This window comes from Parathielavia appendiculata (assembly GCF_033297405.1).
Source record: "Parathielavia appendiculata strain CBS 731.68 unplaced genomic scaffold N657scaffold_12, whole genome shotgun sequence".
NCBI lineage: Eukaryota > Fungi > Ascomycota > Sordariomycetes > Sordariales > Chaetomiaceae > Parathielavia > Parathielavia appendiculata.
The window spans coordinates 1-11158 of record NW_026944231.1 but is presented as its reverse complement, the minus strand read 5'-3'; the positions used below and the strand labels follow the sequence as shown (position 1 = coordinate 11158).

General features: G+C 54.2%; 7 protein-coding genes across 7 annotated transcripts; 5 read left to right on the top strand and 2 right to left on the bottom strand.

Annotated features, from left to right (window-relative positions):
• Positions 1-452: 452 nt before the first annotated feature.
• N657DRAFT_578023 (uncharacterized protein) lies at positions 453-623 on the top strand (the record flags this gene model as incomplete). Its single annotated transcript, XM_062789291.1, has 1 exon — positions 453-623. A coding segment is annotated over one exon (171 nt), but the record flags the coding sequence as incomplete, so codon positions are not given.
• A 734-nt stretch (positions 624-1357) lies between these two features.
• N657DRAFT_118659 (uncharacterized protein) lies at positions 1358-2513 on the bottom strand. Its single transcript, XM_062785808.1, has one exon. It carries the CDS (start codon positions 2399-2401, stop codon positions 1781-1783), a length of 621 nt encoding a protein of 206 aa, XP_062644917.1. The 5' UTR covers positions 2402-2513; the 3' UTR covers positions 1358-1780.
• N657DRAFT_118664 (uncharacterized protein) lies at positions 2513-3357 on the top strand. Its single transcript, XM_062785809.1, has one exon. It carries the CDS (start codon positions 2625-2627, stop codon positions 3132-3134), a length of 510 nt encoding a protein of 169 aa, XP_062644916.1. The 5' UTR covers positions 2513-2624; the 3' UTR covers positions 3135-3357.
• Positions 3358-4162: 805 nt separating this feature from the next.
• Positions 4163-6880, top strand: N657DRAFT_647958 (glycoside hydrolase family 51 protein). The gene is made up of 7 exons (XM_062793425.1): positions 4163-4827; positions 4883-4999; positions 5052-5241; positions 5294-5734; positions 5805-5950; positions 6007-6114; positions 6178-6880. The coding sequence occupies exons 1-7, from the start codon at positions 4243-4245 to the stop codon at positions 6574-6576; spliced, it is 1986 nt and encodes a 661-aa protein (XP_062644915.1). The 5' UTR covers positions 4163-4242; the 3' UTR covers positions 6577-6880.
• Positions 6881-7228: 348 nt separating this feature from the next.
• N657DRAFT_118590 (uncharacterized protein) lies at positions 7229-7795 on the bottom strand. Its single transcript, XM_062785805.1, has one exon. It carries the CDS (start codon positions 7612-7614, stop codon positions 7264-7266), a length of 351 nt encoding a protein of 116 aa, XP_062644914.1. The 5' UTR covers positions 7615-7795; the 3' UTR covers positions 7229-7263.
• Positions 7796-9170, top strand: N657DRAFT_118591 (uncharacterized protein). Its single transcript, XM_062785806.1, has one exon. It carries the CDS (start codon positions 7976-7978, stop codon positions 9044-9046), a length of 1071 nt encoding a protein of 356 aa, XP_062644913.1. The 5' UTR covers positions 7796-7975; the 3' UTR covers positions 9047-9170.
• Positions 9171-9978, top strand: N657DRAFT_118592 (uncharacterized protein). Its single transcript, XM_062785807.1, has one exon. It carries the CDS (start codon positions 9294-9296, stop codon positions 9825-9827), a length of 534 nt encoding a protein of 177 aa, XP_062644912.1. The 5' UTR covers positions 9171-9293; the 3' UTR covers positions 9828-9978.
• The last annotated feature ends 1180 nt before the right edge of the window (positions 9979-11158 follow it).

Here is an 11158-nt window from a genome sequence, read left to right as displayed (position 1 = left end):
ATAGGACGCTGAACACTTGGAGAACGCAGCCTCCAAGTCGATCTGCTAAACTAAGTCAAGAGGCAACAGGTGGCGTGAGAAAAAGGGAGAAAGTAGAGGGCTTGTACGAGTTGATGACCGAACGTCAACGAATCGGATGTACAAGTTAGCGTGCCAAGGCCCTTTAGGCTTCGTGCCTCCGGGCGAAATAAATTCCACCCATCCATCCATCCATCTCGGGCCCAGCCCGTTGCAGACTTCTTGGTCGCTACCAACCTATCGGGACACGAGTCTCGTCACGCATAAGCAGCAAGATACGCCGCCCTTGACAGCGCTCAGAGTCATGATGATTTGACGGGATTCTACTACTATAGGGTTACTCAACCCTTTTTTCCATCTTCATATCCTCCTTATCTGATTGTTACGCAGCAATGTGCTCTTACGAACGGATTTAATGTCAATGCGATTCCTAGAAGTGGGGAAGGTTCCGCGAGCAGTGTAATAAGGTGAACAGGATTGGCGAAACATCCAGGCTTAAGCTGGTCTTCTCAACTCGGCTTGAAGCCAGGGATTATAGAGCTTGCACAAAAATTGCCAGAACGCAGCGTCGGCTCAGCAAGATGACGGTAGACGTCGAGAGATAATTAAAGAGAGGAGGGAAGCCGTCCAGCGACTATTAAGAAAACAAAAAGTGAAGTAAACGCGCTCTAGGGCGCGATCTCGCACCTCCCAAAACAGCATCTTCGGGGACTATTTGGCGGATCACAGCCAAGGCATAAAACTAACCGGAAGAACCGTTAACCATAAGGAGCTTATAGCCACGCCGCACCTATGACACAAAATCAGGCTAGCATACTTGGTACATCGGCAACTGACTCGCTTGCTGCATATCATAAATGAAATGAATGGACATTGAAAGGATCATAACACAATGTTTATCATACTGTTGGAAGTGATGGCACTTGAAACTCGGGAACTGCGTTGCCGGTGTCGTACCCTGGCCAGGGGTAATACACAGCTGTTACATAAGGTCTGCGAGGTACCCAGATAACTTGAGACGAAGAGAACTCAATCGACAGATTCTGGGCTGGTCCTAAGCACTCGAAAAGTTCACTGTTTTAACGGCTCCCACAAAGTGTGTCACCGTGGAATTGTGGCTGTTGGCTTTCCAACACATACAAACGATCTTTGCAACAGACTACGCTCAGTCCTTGCGCAGTCCAAGTCTTACACGATCTCTTCTTTCTCCAGTTGATGCCATCTGCCTCCCCAGCTTTATTCTTCTCAACTTCCTGATGCCCCTGACGGGGGTGGTACGAGTTCACACAGTCTGGTATCGTTCTTAAAGTGGCTCACTTCGCTGCCTGTTTAAAGACGAAGAAGATCTGTGCTTGTGATGTCCGAGCAATCTCGCACGCCTTTCATTCCTTGGCTCTACGATTCCTGGTGCCCCTGCGGACAGGGTTCATGCGAAATCACACAGCCTGGTCCCATCCTTATAGCGACCCAAGCCTCCTAACACGTTGGCTCCTCGCTCGTCATGCCTCCTGACACGTTAGCTCCTGGCTCATCATACCTCCTGACACGCTAGCTCCTAGCTTGTCATACCTATCGAATTTGGAAAACAACGCGATTCGTGCAATACCGAGCATCTCCATCCAACCCCTGGCTATGAAGTCTTTGGAAAGCGCAATTACGGTTGCAATAGCCTCTTCAAATCCCGACTTTATTTTCCCTGTCCTGGAAGCTGTGCTGGCCTCCCAGAAGAAGATCGACTTCAGCGGGCAGTGCGGTCTGTTATTCAGGCGAGTGCAAGAATGCCAGCCAAGCTGCCCGCGGCTGGCAGGTATGCCGTCAGAAGCTTCGCCGACGTTAAGAGGAAGCCATTCGCGTGTTGAACGGCGGTAATCACACGAAGCTCAATGCGCCAGAGGAACTGGCCCTCTGGGCAGGGGTAAATACGCGGTTGTCGATTGGTATGTCGCTGTCGTTGGTTCCTGGCTACTGTTGGCTGACCTCTTACGCAGGCACGCAATTCACCGACGTCGAGATCGCAAATACGGCCAATTCGTTCCTGGAAGCCAACAACCGCGCCCCGACGGCCACTGGAAGATGGGCTTCGCGGTATTTGCGTCGACAACATACGCTGTTCCACTGCATCAAAACGAAGTCGAAGGCGCGGGTTCGCAAGACTGCCGAACGGAAGACCGATCTGGAGGCGATGTATACGCAGTATCACGAGGTGCAAGTGCGGGAAGGCATACGCAACATCTGCGGCGCCCGCCGGGCCGAGACCAAATATCTCAACCGGCACATGTGGACACACCACCCCGATGAAGCGAGGATCCGTGGTGTGCCGAAGGAGGAGGACAGGTGCTCCGTGGCGGATAACATGGGCAGGAAGGACAACGTGAAGAGACATAAGGATGCAAGAAGCACTGGGGGGCTACCAGGAACGCGGAGACCGGCATCACCAAGAGGTCGACGGCGCTGCGGTCACTGAAGCGCAATGCCCCGCACCAGACGCCCGATTCCGCACCGAGCAAGTGCAGCACGAGCGAAACATCGCCCTCGACGGCTAGCTCGCTCTCGGCAGTAGAAACGACAGGGGCGGCAGCGGGGCGACGAAACCTAAAAGGATCGAGATGATCACAAGCTACTCCCGACCATCTGGTAAGACCTTGACGACAAAAACGCCTTCAAAAAACAGACCTCACCGGACGGCATCGGCCCCGCTCAATTCGCCCTGCCCGAAGCACCCTCCCATGCCCCGGAACCCGTCGCAGAAGTCCCCACGGGTTTTAGACAGTTCTACATTCCCATTCGGGGGGTTTTTACTCGCAATCCCTCGGCTAGGCCGCCCTCTCCACCTGGTGTCCCGGAGACTACCGACCTCACGGTGGGCGACACGGCTTGCCTGTTCGTTCTTAAAGCTTCCCCCTTGCCGGGCCTGCCGCCGTCCAGCCACCCAAGAAGATCATACGCCAGCGCCAACCAGCTGGCGAGCCAGTGACGGCGAAAAAGTCCAAAACTATCCTCAACACCCACTTCCCTCCCTCGACCGTAACAACCGAGGAGAACCCTACGGCTTCGGTGCTCAACTACGACGGCTACACGTTGACCGACTCGACCAGCGGTTGCCCGCTGGGCAATAACGAATGGCAACTGCACCAAATCACGACGCGCTCGTTTGCCCCAAAGTGACGCACGCTGCTCACGAGGCCAAGAACCTCGACGACTTCCATGCGAGGCTGGCGCTTCGCCGCGACGAACGGCTGCAGGAACCGCGCAAGGCCTGGGACAGCGTCGTCATCAAGATCGTCTGTTCGCCTTCGAAGGTGTTCGGCGCGATCTCACCCGCTTGATCGCTTTTCAGCAGTTCACTTCAAATCGCTCCTTGGATTCTATAGTCCTCTTTTTCACTCACTCCTCCCGTTCCCTACGCCAGCGAACCCCCAGCTACGGGATCCACAACTCCCAAGCTCGCCGGCAGTCGAAGCAGAGCCATCACTGCCAGGCACGGCTCGGGTGAGCCCTTGCGGAAAGCCTCCGGTATCAGATTACATATCGCAGATGCCGTTGGTTCGGATGAGTGGATATCTATGACAGATCCAAGTAGATTATTCCGTCGAAAGGGAACTGAGCTGTCGACACAGGCGAATTACTATACCGAGGATTGTTCACGAAATTGGCTCGAGCAAAATTGGTGGAATTATAGAATTTCAACGAGAAAGGAAAAGGCTGTTCGCGAGTTATGCTCGGTTATGCTGAAATTCAGAGATGGGTCACCAGTGTATCCCTCTCGCGCTTCGAGCGCTGTGTGGACCTGATCAACGAGATCGCGACGACAAAAGAGATCCCGCTCGACCAGCCCTTTACGGGTGAGTCACTCATCATGGAGTTCGTTGGCCTAGCTAGTGTAGTGCATTTCAAATTAATGGCATTGGCGCGCTTAACAAAAAATACACTGGCCGGCAGGGGGTCACTGTATAGGCTATTTCTTGCCTTGCGGCCCCGGACCCCAGTCTTGGCTAATGGATGGCCGCATGGAGTCATGGAGTACCAAAGGTATTAGCCTAAACACAGGGGCCAAGACCCGAGAACCAGGTTCATCGATATTAGCACAAGGAGAGATGCAATGTGTAAGGTAGGTACTGTACTTATAGCAAGATCAGAACGCCCCGTTGAATCCAGGATCACCCTCCCGGCACCCTTTCTGTTCCTGGACGTCGTTCGTCTCAGTGCGCGTCCTTCCCGTTCACCATGAGGCCCCACGCCCTTCTCTTCCTCGCCGTCTCGGCACCCAGTCTTGCCATTGAAATGGTGGTTCGCTCGACGGGCGGGAACGCAACCACCCCGCACATGTATGGTTTCTTGCATGAGGACATCAACAACTCGGGAGACGGAGGCATCTACGCCGAACTGATCCGTAACCGCGCATTCCAGGGCAGCGAGAAATACCCCTCCAACCTCGACGGGTGGTCGCCCGTCCATGATGCCATTCTCTCTCTGAAAAAGCTTTCTACCCCTATCTCCGCAGCGCTGCCGTACTCGGTGAATGTGGCACCACGTGAGGGTAAGACGAAGGGCAAGATTGGGCTTGCAAATGCCGGCTTCTGGGGCATGGACGTGAAGGCGCAGAAGTACACCGGGAGCTTCTGGGTGCAGGGCACGTATAAGGGGGATTTCCAGGTCAGCTTGAAGAGTGCGATCACTGGCGAGGTCTTTGGGGCGGCCAAGATCAGCGGTCCGAGCACGAGCGAGTGGACAGAAAAGCGGTTTGAACTCGTCCCTGAGAAGAATGCGCCAAACAGCAACAACACTTTTGTTCTTGAGTTCGATGCTGAGGTAAGACTTCTATTAGCATCAACGATGCGAGGGACCGGGTTGACACTTTTTATAGGGGCTGATGGAGGGCTCTCTGAACCTGAATCTGATTAGCTTGTTCCCGCCAACGTACAAGGACCGGAAGAACGGGTTACGTGTGGACATTGCGGAAGCGCTTGCTGGGTTGAAGCCGGTAGGGATACTGCTACACCACCCGTGGTAAACTCTGGACTGACGGCATATAGACATTTCTTCGGTTTCCTGGTGGCAATGCTCTCGAGGGCAATGACCTTAACTCGTTCTACAAGTGGAATGAAACGATCGGGCCCCTGAAGGACAGGCCAGGCATGGCTGGTGTGTGGAACTACCAGATGACGAACGGCTTGGGCATCATCGAGTACTTGGAGTGGTGCGAGGATATGAACCTCGAGCCGAGTATGCCGCCAAACTTCCCTAGAATAAGATAGTAACAGCTAATACGTCACAGTTCTTGGTGTCTGGGCTGGTCTCGCCCTTGACGGAAACTTCCTCCCTGAATCCGAGATTGGGTGGGCAGTTCAGTATGCCCTCGACGAGCTCGAGTTTCTGGTGGGCGATGCCAACACCACGAAATGGGGTGCTGTCCGTGCCTCGCTTGGCTACCCGAAGCCATGGAACATTACTTATGTCGAGATCGGCAATGAGGACTGGCTCGCTGGCCGGCCCGCCGGTTTCGAATCGTACAAGCGGTATCGATTCCCGGCCTTCAAAAAGGCGTTCGAGGAAAAATATCCGCATATCCAGCTCATTTCGTCCCCATCAGTGTTTGATGACATGGTGATCCCAAAGGGGGTGGCCGGTGATTGGCACCCATACCTCACGCCGGATGAATTTGTTACGGGCTTCAATAAGCTCGATGGGTTGACGAAGGACAATTTGACATTAATTGGTAACGTTATACAAACACACAAATCTTGGCTCACCGCGGCGGTAATTTTGCATCACTAACAAGCCAACAGGAGAAGCTTCTTCGGTGCACCCCAATGGGGGAATCAAATGGGAAGGCCAGCTCATGCCCTTCCCGTGGTGGGGAGGCAGTGTCGCAGAAGGGATTTTCTTGATTAGCGCTGAGAGGAACGCAGACAGGATTCTCGGCGCAGCCTTCGTGAGTCATCTTTGCAATCGCGCCGGTTCAGAATCGCATAGCTGACGCTCGTATAGGCCCCGATCCTCCGCAACATGAACCAGTGGCAGTGGAGCATCACGATAATCCAGCATGCAGCTGATCCAGCACTTACCACGCTCTCCACGAGCTGGTATGTCTGGCGGGTGAGTCAAATTTAACCTGACTGATTTGGTATCACGCGGTGCTTACACTCAGCGTGCCTACAGCTACTCGCAAGTCACATCATCAAGACCACGCTCCCGGTGTCAGCGCCGCCCGGGAAGCCCAATCTAGATCCCCTCTACTACGTCGCCGGGCAAAGTGCCGCAGGCACCGGAATCTTCAAGGCTGGCGTGTACAACTCAACCGAGTCCGTGCCGGTCTCGCTCAAGTTCGAGGGAATCACGAAGAAGGGGGCAACGGCAAAGCTGACGGTTCTTACCGGACCCGCTGACCCGTATGGCTACAATGACCCATTCACTCGGGTAAATGTCGTCAAGGAAACGCACTCTGAGCTGTCTGCAGGGCCGGGCGGAGTGTTCGATTTCAGTATTCCGCCGCTGAGCGTTGCGGTTCTCGAGACGTCTGAGAGAATTAAGGCCCCATGCCGTCCGCGGAGGAAGTGAACTTCCGCGTGCTAGTGAACAGCTAGAGAATCATAAACCATGCTATAAGCATCCGAGTCGGTAGAAGTGGATGCCATCTATGCAGCTCGAGTACCCGAGTATACTCTCTACATAGCTCGCTGTCTTTCTAACCTTGAGGAATGATGGACGAATGGCCGCTGAGTGACTACTCGGATTCTAAAATGAGTGTTATGGGCTGGCAAACTCTCCGCTGGCTTGCAATGGGAGGTCGAACGAGTCCATGTGGTCTCATGCATTGAGAATGAAGAGAGGCAGGGTGGCTTATAGTGAAAGAGCAAGAAAGAACCGAGATGTCACTGGCTTCTCCCGTTCCTGTGTCATGGTCATGTATACGTCATGGGTCTCTGATCATGTATCTGATCACATGTCTGTGTCATGCACACGCATGGGTCACTGCTCCAGTACTTAAGGTGTCGGAACCGCTACGAGGCAAACGAAGGGGAAAATGGTCAGTGGTCGCAGAGTGTCACGAGGATGTCAATTTTTGGTTGTTCCTGATGTTGATTGTGTTCTGTGTTCTCAACTGTCCGATGTTCCAGATAGCCTCCAGGGTGTCTATCACCAGCCACATGTGGGTCCGTCTTGGCACCCCCTGAATCAGGGTTCACGTTCCAACATAAGGTCTGGTTGCACGCCTATTCCTGTCATGTGGCTCTTGGGCAACAATCACCCCAAGAACTCGTAGAAGTTCCAGAAGTAGAGGCAGCTTTGCATATCACTGAAGGCGGTACTTGTCTGCTCAATCCAACAGAAAATCGGCTTTTTCGGAAGTTGAGCCGCCCTGCCAAGGGATCGCGAGATGGCGGCGGCGGCGCAACCTGAGGCAGTGATCGAGGTGGCCGACCGCCCACCCTCACCGAAACGACCGAGCCCCGCCCCGAAACCGAGTGCGAAAGTCCGTGAAGCGAGGCAATCGCTGGAGGATGCGGCCATTATGTCGAGAAGAACCGCAATCCATGCTACACGAAGCACCGCATCGAGAGGAACACGTGGGTAGTAGCGCATTTCACAGTTCATTCGGTAGGTATTAGCGCGGATTCATGTCTAGTTCAAGGCCATCCCTTCGCTGTGCTCCAATGCAGAAGCCCAGTCCCCGAAGTGGCCGAGTTGATGCAAGGCTATGGCTGGGTTATCTTCTGAGCGATGAAAGACAAACAAGATCCCATGGGCGAGTGGAGCGTGTCCAGCTCGTTGCTAGTTCGCGGCTAGGGCATAAAGCCGAGCCGCGCCTCCAGCCATAGACATCACACGTTCGAGACGCGCAACGCGCTCTTCAAGCACATCAAGGTCTCCAAGGACGTCAGGAAAAATTATCACCCGCCCCCCGACTGCGACTCTGGCAACCTGCAAGGAAGTCTCCTGCACCCGCGCGATTGGCATGACGGACAGTCCCACCAACGGCATCGCCGACGACACCATCTACCTGGTGAAGGATGCTCCCGAGCCGGTCAACACCGGTGACGCGGGCAGCCCGTTGAGCTCTTACACTTTCCTGCGCATTGCTGCCAAAGCCTCTCCTGATGCAGAGACCGTTGAAGTTTGCGGTGATCCCGGCGCCAGCCGTTCTTTGATCGGCCGCCGCTTTATACGCACTCTCAACCATGAGATCGAGCGCCGTAGAGGCAAGGTGAAAGGCATTGGCAATGACCGTTTGCGCGTCAGCGAATGGGCTACTTTCGATATGTATCTTCCTGGCATGGAGGATGGCAAGCCCACATTATGCAAATTTACCCGCTCAGCTTGGGTCACCGATTCTCTTGGAACCAAGCCGACAGCCCAATTGACAGCTCGTGGGGTCACGAGACCTTCATCGCCGTCCCGCCCAGCCGCAGTGCCTACCAAAGAACCGACCGCGATGCCGACCGCGGTGCCAGCCGTGGTGCCAGCGGAAGATCTGCCTGCAGTACCGGCTGCAGAGCTGACTGCGGTGCCAGCCTTTGTGGCAGAGCCCACAGCTCTGAACGAACCAGCCGTCAAATCGCCCGGACACGTGATTTCCACTGAACTCGTCGATATTCAACAAAAGGCGGCTCCGAGAAAAAGTTCTTCCGGCCCTCCGGCGCGACGTTCGTCCAGCTCAACGGCTTGCTCAATTACATGCGCGACCGCCCACTCGACCACTTGCGCGACTGCCTTACCAACGGCCCAGTCAAACGCATGCGCAACAGCTCACCCGACCGCCCAGTCAACCTGCCGCACCTGCGGCCATGTGTTCGCATCGAGGAACCAGCTTTTCGACCATTTTCGCACCCACGGCCGCGTAAGGCGTTCCAGATCCTCTGGCCGCGCCAGTCCTTCTGTCACCCTCAACGGCAACGATTTAGTCAGGGCTTTGAAGAACTGGATCATCAAGAACAGTGGTTGGAGAGGAGGAAAGTCGATGCAGTTGAACCAGTTGGACCCAAGTCTCTGGATGGCAAGGATGGCAAGCATGGTTCGCCCAGGCTGACTGTCATCACCTTGCCGAGCGATGCATGCGCAGTGAGGGCACTGCGTTTTCCTTTGCGTGCCGGCATTTGATACCGGAAGGTATCGCGCAGGGTGAGGGCTAGGTGCTATACCCCACCATTGGTGGAGTGGTTGTTTGTATGTAGATAAGATAAGGCTGCCCCACTCTGGATCGTGGGATATCTCCCACCACTGCAGTTGCTGCTTGCAACTACCAGAGGACCACAACCTGACTTCTCCCCGAATACATGGCATTTGCCCTCTTTTCCCAGCATACGTCTCTTTTCCGTATCAGCGGTGCACCGGGCCTCCATGCCAAGGGCCTCATTGCTGGCGAGATCCAGGCAATAGGAAGCATTACGAGCTTGATACCAGTGTTTGACAAAGCTTGTCGACTACGCCGAGGAGGCAACACGCTAAGGACTCACGGAGACGTGCTACCATGGGTCCGTGAGCTGTTCTATGCCAAGGACCAGCAATCCTCGGAGCGTGGAAAGCGTAAGCGGCAAGCCTCCCTGTCAGAAAGCTTGCCTCCGATTCATATCAAAGCCTTGTCTGCACGTTGCAATCAGGACTCAGCTGGCTATTCCGCCGTACCGGCTCCAGACACTCGAGGGGAGCCCGGCATTCGTTATGCCACTCTCCACCGTTACTGTGAATGGCTTTGCGCACGGGCAACCGATCCCGGATGGAAAAGCGGTTACCGGGACGCTTGTGGGAGAGGGTCTCGATCTCGAGCGGCTCTTCTCCGCCCAGGATCTAGAAGCCAAGTCCGTTGTTGAGAGGGGGTAAAGCGAGGGATTGCAATCCAATTTGTTAGCAAGGTCAAGGCTTGGCTAGAAGAGAAAAAATAGGTATAGCACTATACGATTCTATTTCTACAGTAACAACACTATCATTCACGAGGATACACAATGGAAATGCTAGAGTGACGAAAGTGACCTTCAGCACTCTCCGCCGAACCGACAACATCAACAGACATTTCCAAGAACGTCCTGAAGTCTTTCTCGAAGAGGTCGGCATGGTTGCTCCGCTGTTGTCTGATGTACGTCTTGATCTCGGCAAAGAGCTCCTCGATCGGGTTCATGTCCGGCGAGTAGGGTGTGGGTTTAAGCCCAGTACACGTGTTACTTTCGATGCGGTGCTTCGCGTAGCATGATTTGTGGGTCTCCTCGACGTAGTGGCCGCATCCTCCAGTGATTGCATCGCTTCACGGACTTTCCCACTCGGTTTCGGGGCGCGGCTCGGTCGTTTTGGGGAGGGTGGGCGGTCGGCCACCTCGACCACTGTCTCAGGTTGCACCACCGCCGCCATCTCGCGGTCCCTTGGCAGGGCGGCTCAACTTCCTGAAAAGCCGATCTTTCGTTTAGATTAAGCAGACACGAGTAGTCTTGACTTTCGCCGAATTCGCTTCTACCAAGTGTTAAGTCGCCTCCTGACAGGTCCGGCATGTGTCGCTGAGGCATCGATGCATTTGCGGATGTGATCGGTGTGGAAGAGTCATCGCGCAACAACAGACCCAATTGGATGGTGGCCATACCACCAGCTGTATCAACATATCTCGCTGAACCTGTGTAAGCAGGGAAATGGTAGAGTATCCTTAAATATTATTATTCCTACACCGCTGTGCCCTAGAGTATCCTTAAATAAGCGCCAGTCTGAAATAAGGGCTAGAAAGTTACCGTAAGGATTCGTTTTAGTTATTGTCTGTCCAGTCGCTAGCGAAACCGGCTTCCTCTTTTTCACTCAAACGAAATCTGAGTGCACAGACAATTATACATCTACCCGCTTACACCATACGTGCTCACACGCACCGGTGTACTCTGTCCGATTCCCAAACTCAATACTTCCGCTTCCAGCAGGTGACTAGCATGAAGAAGAGGCCACAGCAGCAACCCTCAGCCAAAAACGGCTCCCGTCCACGCATAGGAAGCAGCTTGGTACGCTTCGCCAAGTTAGACACAGGCATAAGGTTGATCGTATGGCTACCGCAGCGGGGTTTTGAAGGGGGTGAGAACGCTATTTTACAGCGCTATGATAGCTTGAAAAGTTTTGACAGCGCTGGCAACTAGCATTCCCAGTTCAACTAGCATTCCCAGTTCAACTAGCATTC

What these genes read in the sequence shown, in the direction of transcription:
- N657DRAFT_118659 (XM_062785808.1), bottom strand. Translation starts at nt 2,401, where the DNA reads ATGTCTCTTCACGTTGTCCTTCCTGCCCATGTTATCCGCCACGGAGCA.
- N657DRAFT_118664 (XM_062785809.1), top strand. Translation starts at nt 2,625, where the DNA reads ATGATCACAAGCTACTCCCGACCATCTGGTAAGACCTTGACGACAAAA.
- N657DRAFT_647958 (XM_062793425.1), top strand. Translation starts at nt 4,243, where the DNA reads ATGAGGCCCCACGCCCTTCTCTTCCTCGCCGTCTCGGCACCCAGTCTT. An exon ending in CGCTTGCTGGGTTGAAGCCG is followed by an intron (nt 5,000 to 5,051) that starts GTAGGGATACTG and finishes GACGGCATATAG; the next exon opens with ACATTTCTTCGGTTTCCTGG. An exon ending in GGATATGAACCTCGAGCCGA is followed by an intron (nt 5,242 to 5,293) that starts GTATGCCGCCAA and finishes AATACGTCACAG; the next exon opens with TTCTTGGTGTCTGGGCTGGT.
- N657DRAFT_118590 (XM_062785805.1), bottom strand. Translation starts at nt 7,614, where the DNA reads ATGAACTGTGAAATGCGCTACTACCCACGTGTTCCTCTCGATGCGGTG.
- N657DRAFT_118591 (XM_062785806.1), top strand. Translation starts at nt 7,976, where the DNA reads ATGACGGACAGTCCCACCAACGGCATCGCCGACGACACCATCTACCTG.
- N657DRAFT_118592 (XM_062785807.1), top strand. Translation starts at nt 9,294, where the DNA reads ATGGCATTTGCCCTCTTTTCCCAGCATACGTCTCTTTTCCGTATCAGC.